The sequence below is a fragment of the Sarcophilus harrisii genome, chromosome 1 (assembly GCF_902635505.1).
Source record: "Sarcophilus harrisii chromosome 1, mSarHar1.11, whole genome shotgun sequence".
Lineage (NCBI taxonomy): Eukaryota > Metazoa > Chordata > Mammalia > Dasyuromorphia > Dasyuridae > Sarcophilus > Sarcophilus harrisii.
Genome location: NC_045426.1, coordinates 330,570,665 through 330,595,548, shown reverse-complemented (window position 1 = coordinate 330,595,548; position 24,884 = coordinate 330,570,665). Strand labels below are relative to the sequence as shown.

The 24,884-nt window shown below is 34.0% G+C and overlaps 1 protein-coding gene across 2 annotated transcripts in view; it reads left to right on the top strand.

Moving 5' to 3' along the window:
- Positions 1–21,807, top strand: part of TMEM245 (transmembrane protein 245) — a 94,287-nt gene extending 72,480 nt beyond the window's left edge. For both annotated transcript variants that reach the window (XM_031945555.1, XM_031945554.1), the window contains 4 exons: positions 895–995; positions 6,687–6,861; positions 12,226–12,420; positions 14,401–21,807. In XM_031945555.1, the coding sequence (XP_031801415.1) occupies positions 895–995; positions 6,687–6,861; positions 12,226–12,420; positions 14,401–14,434 (505 nt within the window). In that variant the 3' untranslated portion in view covers positions 14,435–21,807. The remainder of the gene's footprint in view (positions 1–894; positions 996–6,686; positions 6,862–12,225; positions 12,421–14,400) is intronic.
- The last annotated feature ends 3,077 nt before the right edge of the window (positions 21,808–24,884 follow it).

Sequence of the window (24,884 nt, the reverse complement as noted above, 5' to 3'; positions counted from 1 at the left end):
GATGGACTATAAGAACTGGGAGAGACCTTATAACAAAATCATCTAAAAATATAAACATAGAAAAAAATTCAGAGAAATCTGAATTTTAAGAATAAGAAAGCCCAGAGAGCTGTGGGAAATGACTTTCCCATGGCTATTTAGCAGGTAATTAATGATAATGCTAAAATAAGAAATTATGTCTAATATATTGCATCCTTTGACTGATTCTCCTAGCCAACTTTTGATTATCCATATTCACATCGGGGTGCAAAAATACAAACAAAATAATCCAAAAGTCAAAGGTAATTCAACCTAAGGTAGAAGATCCTAGAGAAGCTGTAAAGATTTATTTTACCAGTAGCCACAGAGAACCAATTACTGCCAAACCCCTGTTGAGTCTTTTCCTTGCTTTTGTTTTTATTTTTCATTTCATACTAAGAATACGACCTAGCCTATAAGAAAACATTATATGAAATTAATAATGAACCACAAAGATGCAAAAGAATAGGTCTTCAGAATGGAGGCCATAAGTTTTAAGAAGAGTTAACCTCACATATGAGGTAAAGTTGCCAAAAAAAAGACAAAAAACAAAATGCAGCAAAACAATCTCATAAACATGAATCTTTGGACTTTAGAAAATAGTATTAAGTATTTGGGTAACAATATGAGTCATTGCCATTGATACATGAGAAGAAGAGAAATTAAGGCTTTTAATCTTGGAATAAGAACTAGAAACCCTATACCTAGAAAATCCATCTTATTACCTAGATAACTCTTTAAGTTAATTAAATGGGGTATAATAACGTAGCTTTGACACGCTTTAACAATAAGGGTATTAACCTTAATTATGATTGAATTTTCCAAGTTACAGTGTGAGTGTTTTTATCTACTGTGCTTTCTTTTTGGTCATTTTAGAGGTGTGTTTGATGCTTCCCTGAAAATGGCTGGGTTCTATGGATTGTATACTTGGTTGACTCATACCATATTTGGAATCAATATTGTCTTCATCCCATCAGGTAACCATCATACCATAAACACAGCTGTACTCTTTTTTAAAGATATTTAGAGTATTTTATAGAAAATTGATGTTTTGGTTAGGGACATGTGTTAATCCCCAAGTTTGAAGAATTACTTTTTCTAATTCTGATTCAGAAATCTTTGGAGAGTTGGACTCAGAGTGTATTTTGACATTTATTTTAAAACAGTTGTGATTATTGTCTAACAGCAAACATTTTTGTAGCTTTGTAATTATATTGTACAGAATGTTGTTGTTACTGTTGTTATTTTTTGAGGACCAGAATTTCTCTACTGCTACCTGAAGTATCCACATGTCTTCTCTGAATTCTAATTTTTGGAACCATTTAGCACCCTCTTTGTACTTGAACTCTTTTCAGATTCCTTCTGTATGTTACAAAGTTAGAGATGATCTGGTTCAGGCCCTTCATTTTTATAGATGAGGGTACTAAGACTTAGAAGGATGAGGTTGCACAACCTGATAGTGGAAGAACTGAGAATATGACCTTTTTTTGATTTCCTAGTTGAATTTCTGTCCGTTATACCACATATCTTCACTAGTTTTTTACCTCGATTCTTATAGGTTTTTTTCTTTTCTGTAGATATTTGTCATCCAGAAGGGATCTTGCCTAGAGCTGCCCTGTCACTGATACCTTCTTTCCATATTTATCCATACTCAGCAGTGTTCATAATCTAATGACTCTAACTCCATCTTAGTTTAACCATACATAGAACTAAGAACTATGTATCTCATCAGTCAGTCCATTCTATTTCCAGACAGTTCTAATGGTTAAGAAATTATTTTATTAAATCAAAATCTACCTCTACTTAACTTCCATTCATTGATTGTGATGGTTACCTCGGGAGCCACATGATCAAGGACCTTTTTCTTGAAGACAATTTACATGTCCCACTCCCAGGTGCTTTCTTCTGCAAACAAAATATTCCCATTCCCTATAACCAATATCCTGTGATATGGTTTCAAGTCCTTGTATTATCCTGCTCTGATCTTTGCTTTCTAACTCTGGAAGAGAGATCCGGATCAAGAAATCTTTTGGTTTTTTGTAATTAAAAGGGGGTATTAATTTTATTTTTCATAGTAATCTAATTTTAATATTCTTTAATAAGAAGGGCATTACCTTAAATTATAATCACATACTGGTAAAATAGTAATTTCCTGTGCTAAATACTTAGAAATATTACTATATCTAGTAATAATTTCCATTACTGAAAGAGTAAAAAATGAAAAGATTATATTTAGAGATGCAAAAAAGATACATGGAATAGGAATAAAAGGTCACCCTAAGATTATGTACATGAAAAATAGGTTTAAATCAGGGAGTTTTATTTCTTGGTCCTTAGTCAGTCTAATGAAACCTATATACCCCTTCTGGGTAGGGGGGAACTTATTTATTTATGCTTAGGCAGTTGGGATTAAGTGACTTGCCCAGGGTCATATAGCTAGGAATATTAAGTGTCTGAGGCCAGATTTGAATTCTGGTTCTCCTGACTTCAGGGCCAATACTCTACTCACTAGTAAAAAAAATTTTCTTCTAGTGAAGAAAATATTTTTAAATGAATAAAATACATGGAATTATATTGTATTGTTAGCTTGGTTTAGTGAATAGGATGTTGGACAACCTCAGTTCAAATCCATCCTTAGATATTTATTGGCTGTGTGACCCTGGGCAAGCCGCTTTATCTCTGTTTGCCTTGGAAATAGTTAGGTGGCTCAGGGTTAGAGCTCTGGGTCTGGATTCGGGAAAACCTGAGTTCAAATCCAGTGTCAAACACTCACTAGCTGTGTGACTCTGGACAAGCCACTTAATCTCTGTTTGCCTTGGAAATAGTTAGGTGGCTCAGGGTTAGAGCTCTGGGTCTGGATTCAGGAAAACCTGAGTTCAAATCCAGTGTCAAACACTCACTAGCTGTGTGACTCTGGACAAGCCACTTAATCTCTGTTTGCCTGATCTACTTGAAAAAGAAAATGGAAAACCCTTCCAGTTCTTTGCCAAGAAAATTCTATACAGGATCAAGAAGGATTGGACATGATTGAACAGCTGAAAAATAACCTATCAAAGTAGTCATCAGAATATTTTTTTTCACAGACAAGTTCATAACTTCATTGTTTAGAAACATAAAAAACTTGTTTCTAGATGTGTTGTTCTTGAGGTGTCGGGTAGGATATCTAGGCCCAGTTAATCTGAAAGCAGCTAGAAATGTTAACTTGAGCCTCATAAAGAGAGGTCAGGGCTGAAAGGATAGATTTAATATGTAGAAGTAGAAGATGACCAACGACAAACCCTTGGGGAATATCCACATTTAGAGATCAGAGAATAGACAAAAACTCAAAAGAAGATTAGAGAGAGAGAGGAGAATCAGTTGGCACACCTTTATTATGCACTCACTATGTGCTAAGTGTTAGGGATATAAAGACAAAAATAAAACAGTGCTGTCCAGACATGGGGAACAGACTACAGATGCACAGAGACAGAACATAATATCATATATATCAAGAAGATCAATTTGACCAAAATTGGATGTGGCAGGGAGAAAGGTGCACTATTCCTAGAAAATACCAAAGCCAGATTTTTAAAAGCTGCTTAAAAAAAAGTTTTTGATGTGTTTTTTGACATTGCCATAATTTCCTTCAATACCCTTCCCTCTTAAAACCTCCCAAAGAGCCATCCCCCTATAACAAACAGTATTTTTTAAAAGAGTGAAGAAAATCAGCACAATATATTGAAAAAGTCTGAGAATATATACAATGTGCAACATTTGGGTACCTCCCAGCTCTGCAAAGGATGAGGTGGGAGTGTCTTCTAATATGTCTTCTTTAGAGCCAGGCTTATTATTTATAATTTTGCAACATTTGTGAAAAACTTTCAGTGTTAAGCAGAGGAGTTTGTATTTTATTCTAGAGATAAGAGAGGGACATTTTGTTTGAACATGAGGATGACATAGTCAAACCTGAGCTTTAGAAATACCACTTCAGTTCATAAAACTGTATTACAGAGGAGAAAGATTTGAAGAAGAGATATGAATTAAAAGGCTGTTGCAGTATTCCAGCTAGAGGTGATAAGGGCCTGATCTAGCTTGACAACCTTGAAAGTAAAGAAAGATTAATGCAAGAGATGTGGTTTTGAAAAATGAGTGAATATTTGGCATGAAGGGACAATTAGGAATCTAAAATGACTCCATAATTGTGCAACTAGATATCTAGAAGCATAGTAGTGCTTTTGACATAAATAAGGAAGTTCAGAAGAGTCATGGTTTGGGGAAAGAAAGACAGATAAGTTTAGTTTGGGATATATTAAATTTGAAGTGCCCATAGGACATGAAGATGGAAATGTCTAGTGGTCAGCTGGTGATGTGAGAGATTAGAGTTCAGGAGAGAGGCTAAGATTGTACATACAGATTTGAAAATCATCTGAGACAGAATCTTGGGACTATCTATATATATAGGCAATGGGGGAACAGCCAGATAGATAGAAAGAGAACTGCAAGAGAACATCTTGAAAACACAAAGGGGAGAGGATCAGGAGATGAATTAGGAAGAGAGAGAGTAGTCTTTGGGATCAAATGCTTCATGCAAAAACATCAAGAAAAATGACTGAGAAAAGGTAACCGTGGTCATTAGTCATTTTGGAAAAAGAAGTTTGTGAGGTGATGAAAATTATAAGGAATTCAGAAAGGAAGTAGAGGCTTTGAGTAAAATTAGGGGTTTCTGATGATTTGGCTATAAAAAGAAGGAGAAAGAAACATGACATGAGGGGACAATAGATTCAAGTGAGAGTTTTAATAGGATGGAGGAACCCTGCACTTTTGTGTAGGCAGCCTGGAAGTTTTCCAACAGATATGGACAGATTGAAGATTAGAGAGAATGAGAGTTGATGGATGGGGAAAGGCAACGACTAAGAGAGAAGCCATCAGAAGAAACAGGAATCAAATTTATGGAACTGAACATCTTTTTAAATTATAGTTTTTTATTTTCAACATTCATCCTTGCAAAACCCTGTGTTCCCCTTTTTCTCCCACCCCCTTCCGGAGAGCAGTTAATTCAGTATATATTAAACATGTGCAATTCTTCTAAACATATTTCTATACTCATCATGCTGCACAAGAAAAATCAGATCAACAAGAAAAAAATGAGAAAGGGAAAAAGCACAAGCAAACAACAATAAAATACTATGTTGTGATCCATATTCAGTCCCCGTAGTTCTCTCTCTGGGGGCAGATGGCTCTTGCCATCACAAGTCTATTGGAATTGGCCTGAACCACCTCATTATTGAAAAGAACCACATCCATCATCATAAAATCATGTTGCTGTGTACAATGATCTCCTGGTTCTGCTCATTTCATTCAGCATCAGTTCATGTAAGTCTCTTCAGGTCTCTCTGAAATCATCATTTCTTATAGAACAATAATATTCCATAACATTCATATATCATAATTTATTCAGCCATTCTCCAACTGATAAGCATCCATTCCGTTTCCAGTTTCTTGCCACTACAAAAAGGGCTGCCACAAACATTTTTGCACATGTGGGTCCTTTTCTCTTTTATAAGATCTCTTTGGGATATAAGCCCAGTAGAGACACTGCTGGATCAAAGGATATGCACAGTTTGACAGCCCTTTGGACATATGGAACTGAACATTTCAAAAATTCTTGCTTGGGACCATATAGCATGAGACCAGAAATACTATGGCTTGGTGTTTAGTTTTCAGATGTCTAGTAGTTATTTCATCCCTGCAGCTTAAGTCAACTTCTTGTCTAGTTCCAAGCTTTCTTCATTTCCTGAGTCTCTATATAACCTCAATCACTGAGCTTCCATTTCCTTCTCTGTAGAATAATTAGATGAGCTATAAACTTTTCATCTCCAAATGGAACCTTAAATTCCACATTGGCTTAAAGTTTAAAAGCACATTCTACTTCCCAGTTAAAGACTGACACAGGACCCAGTCCTGACCCTTTTTCTGTTCCCTTATATCCCCAGGTAAGTAAAGACAAGGTAGCCCTTGGAGATCACTTTTAAGAGAAGATGCCTGGACCTTACCATGTTGTGAATATATCTTCACCTTTGTCAGAGATAAGTTTGGGGTCACTTGTGAAAGAATAGTGCCATCGACCTACTTGGCAGCCTCTAGGCCTGGGGAAAAAACTTGGTCATTAAGCACTTTGGCCAGGAAGTTACTGCTGAAAAATTGTCTTTGCCATTTAATTATGGTTGGCACCTCTCTCATTTGTTCCAAGTCCCAAAAGTGCTTTTCTCATTGGATTCTTTCAAAAGCCTTTTAAGATAGATATGGCAGGGAATGCTGTCTCCATTTCAGAGATGAAGAAACTTAAGTCCTAAAGAAGTGATGTTACTTACACGGGTGACAGTGATTTAGTGTCAAGTCTGAGACTAAAATGCAATCCAAGTGTTCTTTCCACTTCAACAGGTTCTATGTGTGGGAATTCTTCAGTAAACACTATTCCTCCAGTTCACTGAAGCTTGACTTCAGTTAATCAGTTTAACCTTCACTTATTTTTTAATCCATTAAGCCAGTACACTACATTCTTTGAACATTCCAGTGAATTTGGGTTATTTTACTGTATGTGAATTTGGGGGGAGGAGTTACTATTGCAAAGAATTACCACTTTTGTTTACTATTTTTCTATGGTATAAAGTTTTTTTTTAATTTATTAGCATTAGCAGCAATACTTGGAGCAGTACCATTTCTGGGAACATATTGGGCAGCAATACCTGCAGTCTTGGACCTATGGCTTACTCAAGGAGAAGGATGTAAAGCCATCTTGCTTCTGGTTTTTCACCTCCTGCCAACCTACTTTGTAGATACTGCAATCTACTCTGATATATCAGGGTAAGTATTTAGCAAAACTAAAAGCAGTATTAGTTGTAATTATATCAATGTCTTAATATCTTGATAAAAAATTTTAAATAATTTTTGGCTGTCTTTTATAGTTATTTTAGTCTTTCTTACTCAAGCAGTCTTTGTGTTCTTTTGCCATTGTAAAACTTTGATAAAAACTGATTTCATAAAATAAGGCTGTTTATGTTACTGAAGAGATATATATTTGGTGCATAAGTGTGCTGCACATAAATGCTGATTGATGTTCCAGAATTGACATAAAAAAAATCAGTGAGGCACAGTGGGTAGAATACCAGCCCTGAACTCGGGAGGACTTGAGTTCAAATTTGGCCTCAGATATACTTAACACTTCCTAGCTATGTGATCCTGATCAAATTATTTAACCCCAATTCCCTCAGCAAAAAAAAAAAAAAAAAAAAAAAATTGAGGAGCTGTATGATGAACCAATAAGGATTTATTAAATGTCTACTCTGTGCCAGACACTGTGTCAGAATTGAAAAGCAAATTTAGCCAGCCATGTGCCAAGAGTGAGAAACAACAGATTGGGTGCAACCATTAACCTATAAAATGTTAAAAGACCCAGAGGAACAACTTTACCTTGGGAAGGGGGCATACGATAAGGATTCTGTAAAGGAAGGTACAGATATAAATTGTCCAGTTTAAAAGATGGGAATGAGTTGTGATTTGCATTTAATACCTACATCAGTGTGATCACATATCCACTGAAAAATTAAAGTTAAGGAAGTATGTTACTGAATTTCAGAATAAATAAAATTGCAAGCAGACACATGTTTTAGTGATCTCTTATATGGAGAAAGAAATATTAATAGATATATACCAAAATACAGAATTAATGTTCAATTTCAGAACTTTTACATTTAAAAAAGAAGCTTTCAAAAATCAAATATCTACATCTTTAAGTAATTTTACTTATCCTTTCTAATAATTTCATCTTTTTTGTTGTTGTTTGATTTTGGTCCTGACTTGTGATGAAATAGCTATGTTGGAATTCCATTGATGCAGATCAGCAATTTTACTTGCAGTGTTAGAAGGGCCCAAGGCAGTAGAGATTAAGTGTTTTGCTCATGTCACAGAGGAAAGCCCCAAGTGTTCCCTTATTCTGTGGCTAGCCTTTTATTGATTATATCACTCTGCATCTTGGTTTCAACATAAACCTTTGTAGCAATTCCACTTCATCCCATTTTCTTCTTTATTGTACCTTTTGAGGAAAAAGAAATATAAAAAATTTGTGAGTGTGTGTCTTTCAAAAAAATTTTTCCTATTCTTCAGTGTTTGTAAATGTTAAGATTTGGGGATTCTTTAAGGCAGAGAACTTCTAACGTATTTTCTATCAGAAGTATATGACAAGCTGTAAATTCTGCTTGAAATTTGCTACAACAAAGAAAACATTTCCTATGTCAATTGAGAATTAATCAGAGAGAGGGGGGTTGATTAGAACTGATGTAACGTTCAAGATGGAGAAACACCTCTTTGATTATAAAAAGACTGCCACTTTGTTTTGCTTTCATCTGGAGGCCTACACAGCTTCTTGTCTATGTATGTGCATGCACAATTATAATTAATCCTCTTTATATCTAAGGAACATGAAAACTACAAGAAGAATCCTTTTCTCCTAAGATAAAGGACAGAAAACAATGCCTATTTAAGAGTCTTCCAAGCTGGCTAGGAAAACTAGAGGCAAATCAATCCCTTGACTTCTTTCCAAGAAGTTAGAAATAAACTAATCAAAACTCTTGCTGCTAAATTGTTCTAATAAAGATCAGAACAGGAGAAGTCACAGATCTGTAACAAAATACAAAGAACTAAAATGGTAGCAATGATATTTAATAGGTAAAATTATACTGGGAAAGGATATTTAATTTTTACCTTGATATTTCCTCAAATCTTACTTTTAATTTTGCATCACATGATTTATAATTAGAAAATAGTAAATACCTATTCTGTTATTTTAATAAGATATTTAAAGTAAGATGTCATTTGGCTAGTATTGAGGAATGAAGTATTTTACATGTATGAATTTTCTGTGTAATTGAAATATACTCTTTCGAGCTTCTTGTCTATTTTAATTTCCATTTTTGATGGAAATCTGTTTTTTTACTCCACACTTGTGACCTCATTAGTATAAGAAAACTCCCCCTATTTGTGCAGATGGGTAACCTACCTCTAGCTTTTGGTCTTAATTACCTGGGATACTGAAAAGTTGCAGCTTACACCAGGGTCACACAGTCAATATATGACAAATATGGAATTTGAACATACAGACTTCTTGACTCCCAGTTCCAACTGTTTAAGCACTATTTCACTCTGGTTCATGAAAATCTTTATACAAAATGTACATTGCACACAACCTTGCTTTCTCATATAGAGTATACTAAATATAATCTTGTTTTGATACCTCAAAGATTAGCATTAAGAACAGTAGTTTTAAGACAGTTCCAATAAACTTGTAATGGAAAGAGCCATTCACATCCAGAGAGAGACTTATGGAGACTGAATGCTGAATAGCTGCATGCTGTTTTAACCTTTTTTTTTTTTGTTATTTGTTTTTTCCTTCTTCTGGTTTTTCCCTTTTGCTCTGATTTTTCTTTCACATCATGAATGTATGCTTAAAATAAGTGTGTGTGTGTGTGTGTGTGTGTTTAATCTAGATCAGATTGCTTGCTATCTTGGAGAGGAGGAAGGGAGAAAAAATTTGGAACTCAAAATCTTACAAAAATGAATGTTAAAGAACATATAGAACTTGTGCTATAGAGTGAAAGGTGTGGGACACAGAGGGAAGGGAAGGGAAGAGAAGAGAAAAGAAGGAAAGGGATAAGAAGGGAAGAAACAAGGAGAAGAAATAAGCATTTATATCGTACCTTCTCTGTTCCAAGCACTGTGCTAAGGGTGTTTATACATATGTGTTTTTATATATATATGTGTGTAAATATGTCATTTAATCCATACAACAATCCTAAAAAATAGGATAATATCTCCATTTTAGTGGAGGAAACTGAAACAAACTGATTAAGTCACTTGTCTAGGATTGCACAGCTATTGTCTGAAGCCAGATTTTAATTCAGGCCATCCTGATTCCATTGCTTTGTTCACTGTGCTACCAGTTGCCTCTACTATATAGTAGTATCTTCTTGGTTCATAGAGCCTACTTAAACTGCTTCAACTTTTTGTGCTAAAGATGTAGACATAATTGTAGGAGTGTTTTACAGTTTAAAAAGAACTTTCATCACAACAGTTTTGTGAGAGTAAATTGTAGGCAGTGTGGTGAGATAAAAATCATAATGAACCTCAGAGTCAGGAGCTCTAGCTTCCCATTTTAATTTTGACAGTTAATTCCTAGGTCACCAAAAACGAGACCGTGCATTGCTCTGCACCCTACAAGAGACTGGCATGATCCAGTGAAATAGAAAACCTACAGAAAAATGTTTTTCATAGTTCTTCCTTCTCTCTATTGTCCACTATTTACTCAGTGTGCTCTGTGTGGCCAGGCGTTATAATTCGTGCTTTATTTTACACACTCCTGTTGGAATAATACTCCAGGAAGAGTGTTCACACCTGGGTAATGCCATGTTTCCCACTGGAAAGAGCCCTTGATTTGAAGCTTGATTTGACCTGGATTCAAATCTAGCCTCTATCACTTATTGTCTGAGTAACTGGAGACAAATCTCAGCTTCTTGTATTACTTGAGCTTTTTAATACTGGGTCATTTACATTGAAGACTTTTTCACACTTAGCTTCAATTTCATTACTTGATCCTGAATGGTTCAAATTGCCAGAAGTCTGATCACCAAAAAAGTGGGGCACAGGTTTTTTACTTTTTTTTTTGAATGCACTGAGCCTGCAATTTCTTTAGCATAGGAAATTTCTTTTTCTTTTTCTTTTTCTTTTTTTTTAATAACTTTTTATTGACAGAACCCATGCCAGGGTAATTTTTTACAACATTATCCCTTGCACTCACTTCTGTTCCAATTTTTCCCCTCCCTCCCTCCACCCCCTCCCTCAGATGGCAAGAAGTCCTATACATGTTAAATAGATTACACTAGATACAATATATGGGTGCAGAACCAAACAGTTTGTTAGCATAGGAAATTTCAAATGAGTAAACTCCTTCTAATAATATATCTGCTCTTCATTTATAACCTTAAAGACTTGCCTGGACTGTGGGTCATCATTGTATCTTTTTCCATTAACAATAATATAATGGAATTGTTATAGTGATACATTAGTCTATACAACTATATTCCTCAGACACCACTCTTTGTGCTGATATTAAGGATCCAAATCATAGACATAATGTCTAGAAGTTAATAATCAGTTTCTCTAATGATGAACTTCTCAAACTTATAAAGTCAAAGTAATTTACAACCAGCTAAACTAGCTTAGCATTTATTGAGACTTAAATTAATTTCAGTACATAAACCCTCTAGCAGTGGTTTAAAAAAATTTTTTCTTCAAAGCACAGTATTAATTTCTATTAGGATTTTTTCTTTTCTTTGTATCCCCCGTGATTAGCATACTGCTTGGCATATAGTATATGTTTATTATGTATTTATTGACTGAAAGACTTAAGCATGTCCACACACCTAGTTAAAACTTCATGTGCCCCATTTGAGAACCACTGTATTATAATATCCACTGTGTAGTGTGTTACAATTTATTTAACCATTTGGACTTTTAGGTTACGTCTAATTTTTATCTTTACAAAATAACATTACTATGAAAATCTTTCTTTTTACAGATTGTTCTTTTATTTTTTATTATACTGTAAGAATATCTTATCAACCATGGAATTATTGTGTCAGAATGTGATTTTTAATTTTATTTTCAGTTATAAACTCTCTCTCATTCTCAACCTTCTCCCCTACTCATTGAGAAGTCAAGAAATATGATACCCATCATACATGCAAAACATTTCCACTTGAGCCATTTCTAAAAAAAAAAGTTTGATTAATATGGTAACTTGTATTATATATTACCAGATTTCTGTCCAAAAAGATTTTTAAAATGTGAAGTTAGAACATCAGTAGATGTGTTTCTGTTCCTCTTCAACCTTGCCAGCATGTTTATCCATTTGATGAGTGATGTGATGCCTCAAAGTAGTTTTAACATGAATTATTGTGATTATTAGTCAAGTTGAACTTTTTTTTTTTTTTTAGTAATCATCAACATGGCCCATTTTTTAAAAAATTCTTTTCATTTGCTTTGACCATTTATGGACTAGAAATTGTTATTTTGATTTTTTAACAGCTTGTCAGCTTTTAGATATTTCACTTGTCAAGTTTTTAAAAGTCACAGATATATCCTTTCATGTATAATCTATTTGTGTTGTTATTCTAGAGGAGGCCATCCTTACTTGACTGGTTTAGCAGTGGCTGGTGGAGCATACTACCTAGGCCTGGAAGGAGCCATCATTGGTCCCATACTTCTCTGTATTCTGGTAGTTGCCTCCAATATCTATAGTGCCATGTTACTAAGTCCAACAAACCCTACACCCACGCCAAGTCAGACACTTTGGTGTCTACAGACACAAAGGTAAGTTAAGATAGAAAAATGTCTCTACACTGAGTGTGAATGTTAAAATATAACTGATGTTTTTCCTCTTTTCCATGCAGTTTGATTTAGTTAGTCACACAGTAAATAACAATATTTTAGTGTCTACACTGTATTCAGAATTGTAGAGAATATGAGAAAACTATGTAGTCAGGATCCACCTTTGAGGAATTTATAGTCTTGTTTATCTTGTTCAGTTGAAGCTGGACAGATCTGTTGTGAGGCTATTCTAAAATCCTCTTAAATTTGTGCAGGTAGCAGTTTGTGCATTAGAGCTTTAGATCTGGTTCTACATGAAGTTTCTTTTTAAAAGAATGAAAAGAAAGTAAGGTATTCAGGTGCAAAAAGCTCTTGTTTTAATTCGCATCTGGTCCTTTTGTTGCTTTTGCCTCTTCAAAGTGACAATAAAATGAGATGTGCTTTTTTTCCCATTTAAGAGAATTATGAATCTTGTCTTTTTTGCTTTGGTCAAACAAGTGAGATCCTAAGAACACACCTAAAACGCTGTTATCTAAGTTTGGGGTTGAAATTAAAATAATTTTGCAAAAGACTTTAATCAGCTTACCTATGTAACGGAACTAAAGAGTTAAAAATTCATGAAATCTACTATCTAGTTGCTTCTTAAGAATTAGGCACCCACTCCCACACACACACACTTTTTTTTGGGGGGGGGGCTGCTCTGATAAGTGCATTTAATTTGCATAAAAAATAAGTTGAGCTGGGTGCTGTTGCTAGGTTGAGTATTCATAGCTCCTTGAGAATGAATTTGAAGTTAGGTCAAATTGTTTTAATAGTTTGCTTCAATTTGATTTCAGATTTCTGTAGTGTGGTAAAAGGGATGGAAGACAGTATAGTACATTGGAAGAAGTATCAAAGAAAAAATAATATTGAACTGGTTTTAGTCACAATTCTACCAAAAATGACATTGAGCAAGAATCTCTCCTTTTGTCTCCTCTTTAGGAAACTCCTTCCTTTAATATTCTATGTTTTATTGACCTACCCATTGTGCTTAGCTATAATTTAATATTTCCAAAAAGATTGTCAAATGGCCTAGATGAAGTCTCTTATGTTTTATACCAATCTCTTCCTACATCTTTACCCCCAAATAGGATATTTTTTTATCTGTCTCTTAGACAAATGGAATACCTGTGAATGTCAAAATTAACACCTATGTTCAATTTCATTAGTATTTTCAAAAGGCATCAAAGGTAAGAGTGCCTGAAAAGTGCTTTTATCTAGAAGTGCCATTGATAATAAGCAGGTATTACTCTAAACTCTCCAAAGATATGGTACTCCAAAAGCCTAATAAAATTTGTAAGTAGATTTGCCTTTAGTTACAGAAATAGAACTCTTTAAATAGGATTATTTTTTTTGCTAAAACATGAACAATTTCCTAGGATTTTTTTTTCAGAATGTGGAAATATGAAAGGATACAAAATTCAGTCAGGAGAGGATCTTAAGGACATTAACACTAAATCAGAACTGTGATCGTTGGGTACTAGCATATTCACCCTACCTGAAGGTAGGCAAAAAAATGGAGCTATGCTGAAAATGCCACCAGCTGTGCTGGGAGGGCATTAGGGACTATTGGACAAATAGCAACAAGTAAACAAATGCTTTCTCTGTACTAAGAATTATTGCTAAGGGCAAGCTCAGCCTTTCCTAAAGCCACAAGAAGTCCTGTATATCCTCAAAATTCTCTCCCTACCCATCTAAAAGTTGCCATTTTTAATACTCTTTAGAATTATACATTTTTGTTGATTCATAATTTCAGAGATGAAGAGATATTCAACCCACCTCTATATTTTTATAGGTGAGAAACTTGCACCTATATATTTTTGGTTAGGTAAATGTAAGTGTAATAATATAAATGAGTTTCTTTCCCTGCAATTAGATTTTCTCATGAAAAAAATAAGCTATTTTCCTTTAAGTAAAAACATTTTCTTATTTTACTACTTTCAGAGGAATTTCTGAAGATGCAAAATCATCAGAGTGATGTTGTACCAACTTCTTTAAGAAATTCTCCTTCCAATGAGTTTAGAACAGCGATGGACTTCTGTCCTTCCAGCTGTAATGATCAAGAAAGGCCCAGTGAAGTGGCATTTTGGAAAGAAAATGTGTCTGCTGGCCTACATATGGAGCACTTTGATTTGCAAGAAAGAACAAATGCTGCTGATGGATTTGCATATTGACATGCAACCTTACAGCAGAGAAACTTGTTTCATGACTTCTTTTTTTTTTTTTAGAAAATGACCTTGAAAAGTTTTAAGTTATTCACTGGAGGCATGACTGTTACCTATTGGAACAGCTGACTTGGAAGTTTTCCTCTATGGTAATCGGTTTTGTTCAAATAGCTTTGAAACGGGCAAAATCATAGCTGTTTTTTCCTAAGGTGTCCAGGAAAATGAAGGATATATGTGCTTAAAATAATTTTAAGAGCTCTAAAGTACCTGTTATTAAAAGTACATATAATTAATTTATTTTGCTTTTAAAAATTTGTTTTAACATATTTATATAACCACTTTTCCATGAAGAGTGCTTTCAAGAAACTTAAGAGAGTTGCAGTATTCAACTGTATGAGGAAGAAGGATAATGATCTTTCTATCCTCTTTTCCTGCCTTCTTACCTTTGTTAAGAAAGAACAAACTGTATAGAAACAGCTGACTTGGAATTTAGATTTTACCCTTGGGTGACCCAGAAAGACATTCTTAAGGATAAAAACATAGCCACATTCCTGACATTGAAATGAACTACTTTGTTTGATTGCTTTTGCTAGCCCTGCAGTCATTTTTAAAAATAGGATGCACAATTACATGTTTCCCCCCCCCCCCCACTTTGTTTTAAGTGGAGATATCAAGTACAATAATGGTTTGATTTCTAAATCCAGCTTTTTTCTTCACATTTGAAATTTTGCTCACATCATTTATTTATTTTTAATAATAATGCCTTAAGTTTATGGGACACATTTAGCTTTTTAAAGTTATTACTGTTAAACCATTTTTCACCCGCACAGACTGAGCGAATATTATTGTCCCTGTTTTGCCGATTAGAATATTATGGTTGTATGCATCATTTTAGAGTTAGAAGAGATCTCTGTCATTTAATGCTATTCTTTTGTTTTAAAGATGAGGAAGCTGAGGTCCAGAATAGTTAAATGCCATGCCCAACTTCTCATATGTGATAAAGTAGTGATGTTGGGATTGGAATTCAGGTCTTCTGACTCAAAAAATCTGATGTACTTTCTATTGTACCACATTGCCTAGTGAATGCTTCCAAATCTATAATTTAATTAATGTGGATGCTTCCTGCAAATTTATAACACTTCCACACCTTAGTCTTTAATAAAAGAGTTTCCTGAATTATTATAGCCATAAAACTTTAATTAGCTAGAAGCCAAATTTCTGGTGATGATCAACCCCTATAAATTTAGTTGAGCTTGTCTTTGGTTGGCTAAATCCTTTCAGAGTTTATCTTCCATTTGTATAGCCTTTCAGAGTCAGGGTCACCTCCGTACCATAATGGAACAAAGGTAGAGGATTTCAGGAAAGGACATTTTTACAATATTTTAAGTTATTTTATAAAGCCTATGGTTATTTTTTTTCTTGCTTCATCATTTACTCCTTTGATATCAGCATTAAACCAGATTTCAATAGATGGCTCTTATTTCACCAGCTAGATAATATTCCATTGAATACAGAAATCACAAAGATAATCCAGCTTTAGTACATCAGTCATGAGTGGGTTAGACTTCAAGTAAGCTATCAAATAAATGACAGGCAAAATAAAAACCGTTGAAGTAAGTATTCCATTTGCTGTCTTGAAATTTGTGCAAAACTAGGATATAGACAATTTCTGTTACATTAAGGATTTGTCTAGAGGTCCCCAACTATAGGACAAGTAGGCTGATCTTTCTGACTGCAGCTTCACATTCTTATTTGTGCCTCTTCTATTTATTAGCCTACATTACCTGAAGCAAGTAATATTACCTCTCTGAATCTCCACTTTCTGTAAAATGAAGTAATGTAATTAATCATATGATTTCTTATCTCTAGTTTCAATGATTCTCTGCTGTTTAATTGGCACTTTTCTCTCCTTAATATGTGGTCCAAAATAAGTCTCCAATGTTTTTATGTCAAGATAAAAGAAGAACAGACTTAAAAGTATTGTGAATTCCTTGCAAAATTTTTAAAAATAAGAATGATGGCATGATTGATATATCAGAACTCACCAAGAAGCAGTTAAACATGCCTTTATGCTTTGCAGAAAAGAAATTGTTTAATTTTCTTAAAAACAGCCTAAAGTTGTTGGTGTACATTTTTTTGAGGTATATGATTTGGAGCTTTTCAACTCTGAAAAATACACACACAAACACACACATCCTTACGCTGATTTGATATGAGTAAATTTTAAGAAATTTACTCAAGGTCTTTTCAGTGTCTGTTCATCTTTCACCTTTCATTCTTCATTTAATGAGCTCTAGCTTGTTTTAGAATAAACTCAGCTAGTGCATGGCCTGAGCTAGTGGCTAAAGAAATCCAAAGATAAATAAGAAGTAACTGTCCTCAAAGAGTTTCTGATCTAAAAGTAGTCTTTATCCATGACAAACTTTTTTTTCTATACAAATAGGGTTCAAGCACAAATATTTTGTTCAGTGTAGTCACATTACAGATGATTCTGTAATGGTGATTAACAACACACATGTAACATGTACAACCAGAGATTAGGCAAAAACATTCTCTGTTACTACTTAAGATTTATTCAATTTCATCAAATTCTAATAAAAACAGATGGCAATAGCTACCCCCACAACATTGGTTATATTAATTGAGCATTTATTAAGAAGCATCCTGGCATAGTGAGTAAACAATAAGCTTTGAAGCCAGGAAGACCTGGGTTCAAGTTGCCTTTGGTATTATGCTCTAAGGATGCTGAGCAAATCAGTTAGTGTTCTTTACATTTTCACGAGACCATAAATTACAAAGAAGACATCATCCTGAATTGGTAGAGGTAGTTTCCTTACCTGGAAGATCTCTATACCAGTGAAATCACAGCACCAGCCTACCTGTTCATTAAGTTCCTACCACGTGTCTGCAGGGCACTGAACTGAGTGTTGAGCTAAATTCAGAAATTAAAACACAGTTCTACCCTTAAGGAGCTTACAATTTGGTAAAAACTGGTACATAAGGAAATATAATACAAGTTCTAACAAGATAAATAGGAAAGTTCAAATACAGCATGGCAGCTTGGGGAAGAAGAAGATGATGAATACCTTTGTGCTCAGCCCCACATTAAGTAAATAAGGCCCATCTTCTAATAGTTGAGCCCTATTATACATTAACTAATAATTTATTAGTTATTATTTTTGTAAGACTTTCATTTACTTTTATCAAAAATTTCCAAATCCTCTTTCAAGAGAGTTGAATAGTTGTGAGGCATCATTAATTATAAATGAAGTTCCTATCCCAGGTATGTCATTTGTTCCAAAGCAAAACTTAAGCAAAATTGTTTAACTTCTGAGCCCCAGATCCCTTATCTACAAATTAAAGCTAGTCCTTCTCTGTCTTTGAAGGTTTTCATGAGACTCAACAGAAAATATTATTTGTAAAAGCACTTTATAAGTTGTAAAGCACTGTTACAGATATACAATATTAGTATTGTTATTGTTAATGTTATTATTATTGCTGTAGTTTCACTCATAGTGACCATTATTTCTTGATTATCCAGAAATGCCAAAAATGTGTTTATCAAGTACCTGCTTGTATCCACTGTATTATTTTTTTAAATAACTCCATGTTTATGTCTAATTTACTCCAAGCTTCAGAATTACCCACCTATCAGAAGATATGGATATATTCAATACCTAGTTCTTAATATTAGATTCTAAGAAAGGTGGTGGGCTTCCACTTCTGATTTTCTGGACAGGCTGTCTTCTCAAGCACCCAGTGTTCTGTCCATATCATAAACTTCTATTCCCTCTGTGGGCCTGCTAAACCTTCCTAATGCTAGGATTTGTATACCAATGGAAGTATCTTCTGCCCAGTGCTTTCTAGTTTAGATAACAGCTAATGAGGAATAACCTTATAATTTTATTTTTAATTAATGTCATATATTTAGGCTTAATAAATGTTTTTTTTTTCTTTTGAAGGTAATTATTTGAAAATATATTGTATCTAAAACCACTAGGCATCTTCTTTTTTTAATATACAAAGAAGATTACTTCCCTGAACTCTCCCATATTCAGACCACATTTGGAATATTGTATTCAGTCCTATTGACACCACATTTTACCTGAAGAATGCTTAGGAGAGAGTAGTCAAGATAGTGAGGATGCTTAAAACCAAGCAATAAGGTATAACAAAGAAAAAGTTTTGAAGAGTTATTATATAGAAGGATGAGAGTCTTTTTGGCCCCAGAGAGGAGATATAAGACCAATAGAAAGAATCTCTTAAATAGGCAGCTTCTTAAATATTAGAACTGCCCAAACATGAGATTGGATGCCTTATGTAATCATAGGTTTCCTGTCATTGTAGATTTTCATGAGAAAGCTGTGTGACATGTTCTTTGGAGATGATCTAGACAAGATTCAGTGTGTAGAAGGGCTGTGCCATTATGACCTCTGAAGGTCCCTTCAACTATCAAGATACCTAGTTCCTAGCACATACTAAGCACTTAATAAATACTTTCTTTGCCTAGGTTTTTTAAAATAATCAAAACTATTTTAAGCCAGAATACATCTCCTTCCTAATGCCTTGTATCTTTCTAAAATAATATTTTATCAGGCTTTTGTGAGATATATATATATATACACATATATATATATGAAATATGAATCAATGAAAACATTACTATGATATATTAATTCCTTCAGTAAATTTCATAGATTTCAAGGTGATAATTTAAGTTTCATATTGGTTGTTAGATCCTTAAGTTATTATGAAGGACAATTCCTTTATTATATGCAAGGTACTTTTATTGAAGTGATGAATTTTTGCCTAATAATAGCCCTACCATATGAGCTTGATAACTTATTATATTCCACTTATATACATTAGTTATCTCATTTATTCCTCATAACAAGTAAGGCAAGTATCATTATCTCCATTTGATCTCTCCTTACAGAATTTATGACTTGCCTAAGTGCCAGAACTAGGACCAAAGCCTGCCTCTTGGTTCCCTGTCCAGTATTGTTGCCCATTATACTCTGCTGCTGCCTTGTCTACCAGTGCACTTATTAATCTGTGGACAGCTGACATTCTACCTCTCGCCCTACCAACACCCCAATCCTTGTGTTTTTTTGTTAGTTTTTTTTCTTGAGTAAAATTATCATTGTTTTGGTGAACTGTGGTATCCCAAAACACCAAATATAATGGAATTTCTTTCTCACTATAAATTACTAAAACTGAAGAGTGCTTCTGACAGTCAATCTCCATTTTTTACGTTTGAATTTTCCTTTTGAAAATGCAACTAAAATATATAGAATATCATTGTGAATTTTAAAATTATTTTAAAGTAAGAAATATATCCCTTACTCTAGAGAGCATCTAACAGTCCACTCAAATCTTCCACATTAGTAATTTTGTCTCTCTGGTCTTTATCTAAATGATCTTCCAGGTTAGGGAGATAACAGATTTTTGATGGTAGGGTAAGAAAACATACTAAGTTATATTTAGTGCTGACTTTTGAAGGGGAAAAGATTGTTGGATATTTGGTTGCAATGCATGGTAGTGAAGCTCTCTCTGCCAAACTGGAATAGACTCTAAAAGAAAGGACAAAAGAAAGTTAACAAATATCTTTTAACATCAAATTTAATTTTTAAGATTTAGTTAAATCATTGTATAGCTAAAGAAAGCTCCCTTAATATGTAGGACTACCAGAATGCCTGTATCAATCAGATTTAAACACAGGTTTCCACATTTTAAAAACAAAAACAAAAAAAGCCTATTTAGAATAAGGACTCTTAACCTGGATCCATAAAGCTCCATGGATAGATTTCAAGTAATCCCCATGAACTTGGATAGGAAGAAAAATTATATCTTCCATTTTTACGAACCTCTAATTGAAATAAAGAATATCTTTTAATTAGTAATTTTTAGAAATTATTCTGAGAATCCCCCGAATGTCTAGGAACTCCTAGTCTAGAAGTATGACATAGATTTTACAAGTATAGAATAGCCTTATGTGTCTTAAAGGAACAAATTCTATTAGCATACCAATAGAATAGTATTTTAGAGCTAGAAGGAATGAATTCATGTAACTTCTTCATAGCAGAGCAGAAAACAGGCCCACCCATATGAATACTGTTAATAGTGATGACAGAGAATGTTTCCTGTGAAGTAGTATGACATCCACACACAGTCCCTCACCACCAGCAACCACAATTGGCAGAATACTTAATTTTACCCAGGAGAAAGCTTGTATATTGGTGCTACATATTTTATTTCTCTTTCCAGCTGTCCTTTTTCAATTTGTTCTGTTGACATTGTTGTTAAAGAAATTTTTAATCTCCTAAAATTTTGAACACTTCAGCCCTTTTTAACAAAATAGTTTTGTGCTCACTCCTGCTTAGGAACAATTCATTTCTATGAACCTTCATGGTTTACAGAGCATTTTTATGTCCATAGTTTCATTTGTGTCTCATATAATAAGCCCATGAGTTAGATTGATTCAAGTATGTTTTCATATTATAGATGAAGAAACAAGAATAGTGAAATAACTTGTCTAAAGTTAATAAACTAATGAATTGAACTAGAATTGGGACATAGACATCTGATTTAATATTTTGTACTGCTTACACTATACCATGATACCTCTCCAGCGTACTTTATTCTTTTGTTCAGCTCCAAATAAAGGCCCACAATGGCATGGAATTGAATTGCAAGTGCATTTGTTCATCAGAATTCCCAATTTTTTGGTGACCAAGTATGTGTATCAGTCCTTGTGTCTGTTTTCAGCAAATCTGTTGTCCATTCCAATGACACCCTTGTGTTTCATGTCATATATATCATTTGATTTTGGAATCAAGATATGTAGCAGCAACGGCATATGTAACAAACTTGAAAATATCAACTCTGAGTCAGCATATTTCAAAACAAAGCAGAAATAGTCTGAAATTAGAAACAAAAGCAGAATGGAGGTAGCAAAAGCACTCTTTCTTACACAAATGATAATTTCTTAGCTTTCAACTTCTTTTGACAAGGTGCCAATGTCATTTCTTTGTAAATGAAAACTATATTTTGAAATAAATTTATCAGTGTTGAATGTTTAAAATACGATTAGTGATTTAAATGAAATTGTATCTGTATCAAGTGGCAAAAAAAAAAAAAAAAAGCTCCATTCTAATATGGATAATGAAGAAAAGCTTAAAACAAATGCATCCGTCTTTCTGTCTTTTTTAGCCCCGTGTTGACTTTTCATCTTGTTTATCTCCAACTCTGCCAACATTCTTGTTATATTTAGTGATTGGAAATGACTTCTTTTTTTTAACATAAAAATCTTTTGGAGGAGGTTATGAGGATTAAGAAAGCCATGTATGTAGTCCAAGAGCTTTGGTGGAGACTTTGTAGGAGGGGAGAGCCTTGGGGATGGGTTTGAGGTGTTTGAAGGGAGGAAATTCATGAGAAATTGAGATTTCCATTTAAATATTTCTTGAGTGGCTTGAGTGTACAGCACCGTATAATTAGGCACCCAAGAAGATAAGACATCTCCCTCTCCCTTCCCCCCCCAAAAAAAAGCCTGGTCTTTTAGAGGCAGACTTGTTAAATTCCAAGTCCTGGTCTCACCAATGTCTGCTTCCTGTACCTCCTCTGCAAGTCAGTTGCAACCAAACTATTACCCTGCAGCCAACCTGTGATGAAGTAAATTAAAGGACCCCTTGTTGAAATCTCGAGCTGGCTCTCTAGCTTCATCGGTAGATAGTAATTCATGGAAGAACTAAAGAATGGTTAGAATTTCAATGGGTATTGGGGGAGAAAGCATTTCAGAGCAGAAATTGGACAAAGCACATTCCCTCAACACAGTAACTAGATTAGGATAGCACCTGTTCATCAGGGTGCATATATGTATTGTGCTGTGATGCAAGAGATAAGGGGAGAAAATAAAGCATGCGATCCAAGACACTGAAATGTAGGCAGCTATGGCAGTACTAGGTCTCAAACTACATAGCAACCATGATTAAAAATAATTTATACTGGGAAAAAGAAAAAAAAAAAAAAAGCCATGCAATGGAACAGCAAACCAAAGCAAATAAAACAGTAGCATAGTGTTAGTAGAGTCAAGGCCTTCAACTACTAGGGTAATTATTGATAAGAAAAAATGTCTGCAAAAATTAGGGTTTTTAGAATAAGATTTCACACTACATATAATTTCTTTGCATATAGGATCTAGACATAAAAGGTCACATCATAAATTAGGGGAGCAAGGAAGAAAATTAGGTAAAGAGTTCATGATCAGAAATAGGGTTCAACACGATAAAATGGGCAACTTTGATTAAATAAAGTTGAAACGTTTTTGCATAAACAGAATCAATGCATTTGAAGTGGGCAAAATCTGTGTACCAGGTTTCTCTGATCAAAGTTTCATATTTAACTGTTTTAAATGTATAAAAATGGCAGCCATTCCTTAATAGCCAATAAGTGGTCGAAGTATATGAACATACAGTTGTGAAAAGGAAGAAGTCTAAGCCACCAGTAAGAATATTTTAAAATGTTCCAAATCACTATAAATTAGAGAAATACACTTTAAACTCTGATTCTACTCCACACTTGTAAATTGTCAAAAATGATAGAAAAGGAAAATGACAATTGTTGGGGTAATAAGTACACTTGTTGGAGCCTTAAATTGGTTTCAGCCTTTCTAGAAAACCATTTAAAATTTTCCTCTCTCCCCACCTCATGTATAACCTATAGCTGTAGAGGGTCACAGACAGTGGGGAAACTCTGGGTAATATATAAGACCCTCCAGCCCAGAGGGAACCTGCTAATAATGTCTGGTCTGGCTCCCATCTTCCCCTAAGGGCTCTCAGCCTTCCTGAGAAGTCGGGATGGTGACAACCTGAGTTGAGATTGAAGCAGAGTGATACCAGGTAGAAGTGATAAAAGGTAGCAAACTAAGTACAATAGCAAGTTGTTTATGTGGTCCCACGTGCTCAGAGTTGTTTTTGTTACATTATAAAAAGGGGAAAGTCCTTGTAATAAATGGACTCCATTTTTCCACCATCCTCAGGAGTCCCACCTCATCACTTCTCCACTATTAAGGGATATTTTAATCACCCTAGTGGAGAGGCTCTAGAAAGCAAGACACAGCATATATCAAGTTATTTACTATCTCAGGGAGGGGAGAGATAAAGGAGGTAGAAAAGTTAGAATTAAAAAAAAAAAAAAGATGTAATGAATGTTTTAAAAATGTCTTCACATGTAATTTGGGAAAATATAAAATTTCATTTTAATTCAACTGAAAAAAAAACTGCCCCAAAAGTCATTAAATTATTTATACTCCATAACTGATACTAGGCCTATATCCCAAAGAAATCAAATAAAAAGGAAAAGGACCTATATTTACAAAAATATAGCAGCTCTTTTTACTATAATGAAAAATTGGAAATTAAGAAGATTCCCACAAAGTAAAAAAAGCTAAATATATTGTGGATAATATACGTAATATTATAATATAAAAATGATAAAAAGGTATGATCTCAGAGAAATCTGAAAAGACATGAATTGATACAATGAAGTGAGCAGAACCTGTAAAATAATTTATACAGTATCAAAATACTAAAGAAAAACAACTTTAAAGAAAGACTTAAGAATTTTGATGAAAGCAATGGCCCTCCATAATTGGGACATGATGGAACCAAAGTATAAAAGTAAATATACATTTTGGGGACATAGACCAAAAAAAAGTTATTTTTAAATTTGTTATTTTTAAATGTCATATATGTCGTATATACATATATATACATATACTGAGCTCAAAGGATATAAACAAACAGGAACGGAGCATTGAGATTGTAGTGGTATTCAGTAAGAGTTCTGGATTTGGAGGCAAGAAAATTTGGTTTCAAATCTTGCATCTGAAACTAGTTAAGTAACCATAGGCTTAATCTTGATGAGCCTCAGTTTTCTCTAAAATGGAGTTGATAATACATTACTTATATCAGAAAGTTATTTTAAAACTTAAATAATATATGTAAAAATACTCATGAATGTCAGCTCTTAATGACCTTATAATTTAGAAATGGTTGAAAACATTAGCAAATTTAAAACCTCAAAGCATGGTTAAAATTTGAACAGAATTTGTTCTGCTTCACAATGATTAGCAGCTGTCAGAAAATGCTGATATATTCAATCAAGACTATCCCTGCTACTGAATTTTTTGAATTCATGAAATTGTTTCTATAGCCTTAAGAAGACAATTAAGATTCCAGTGTTTGTTGAACCATTTTCCCTCAC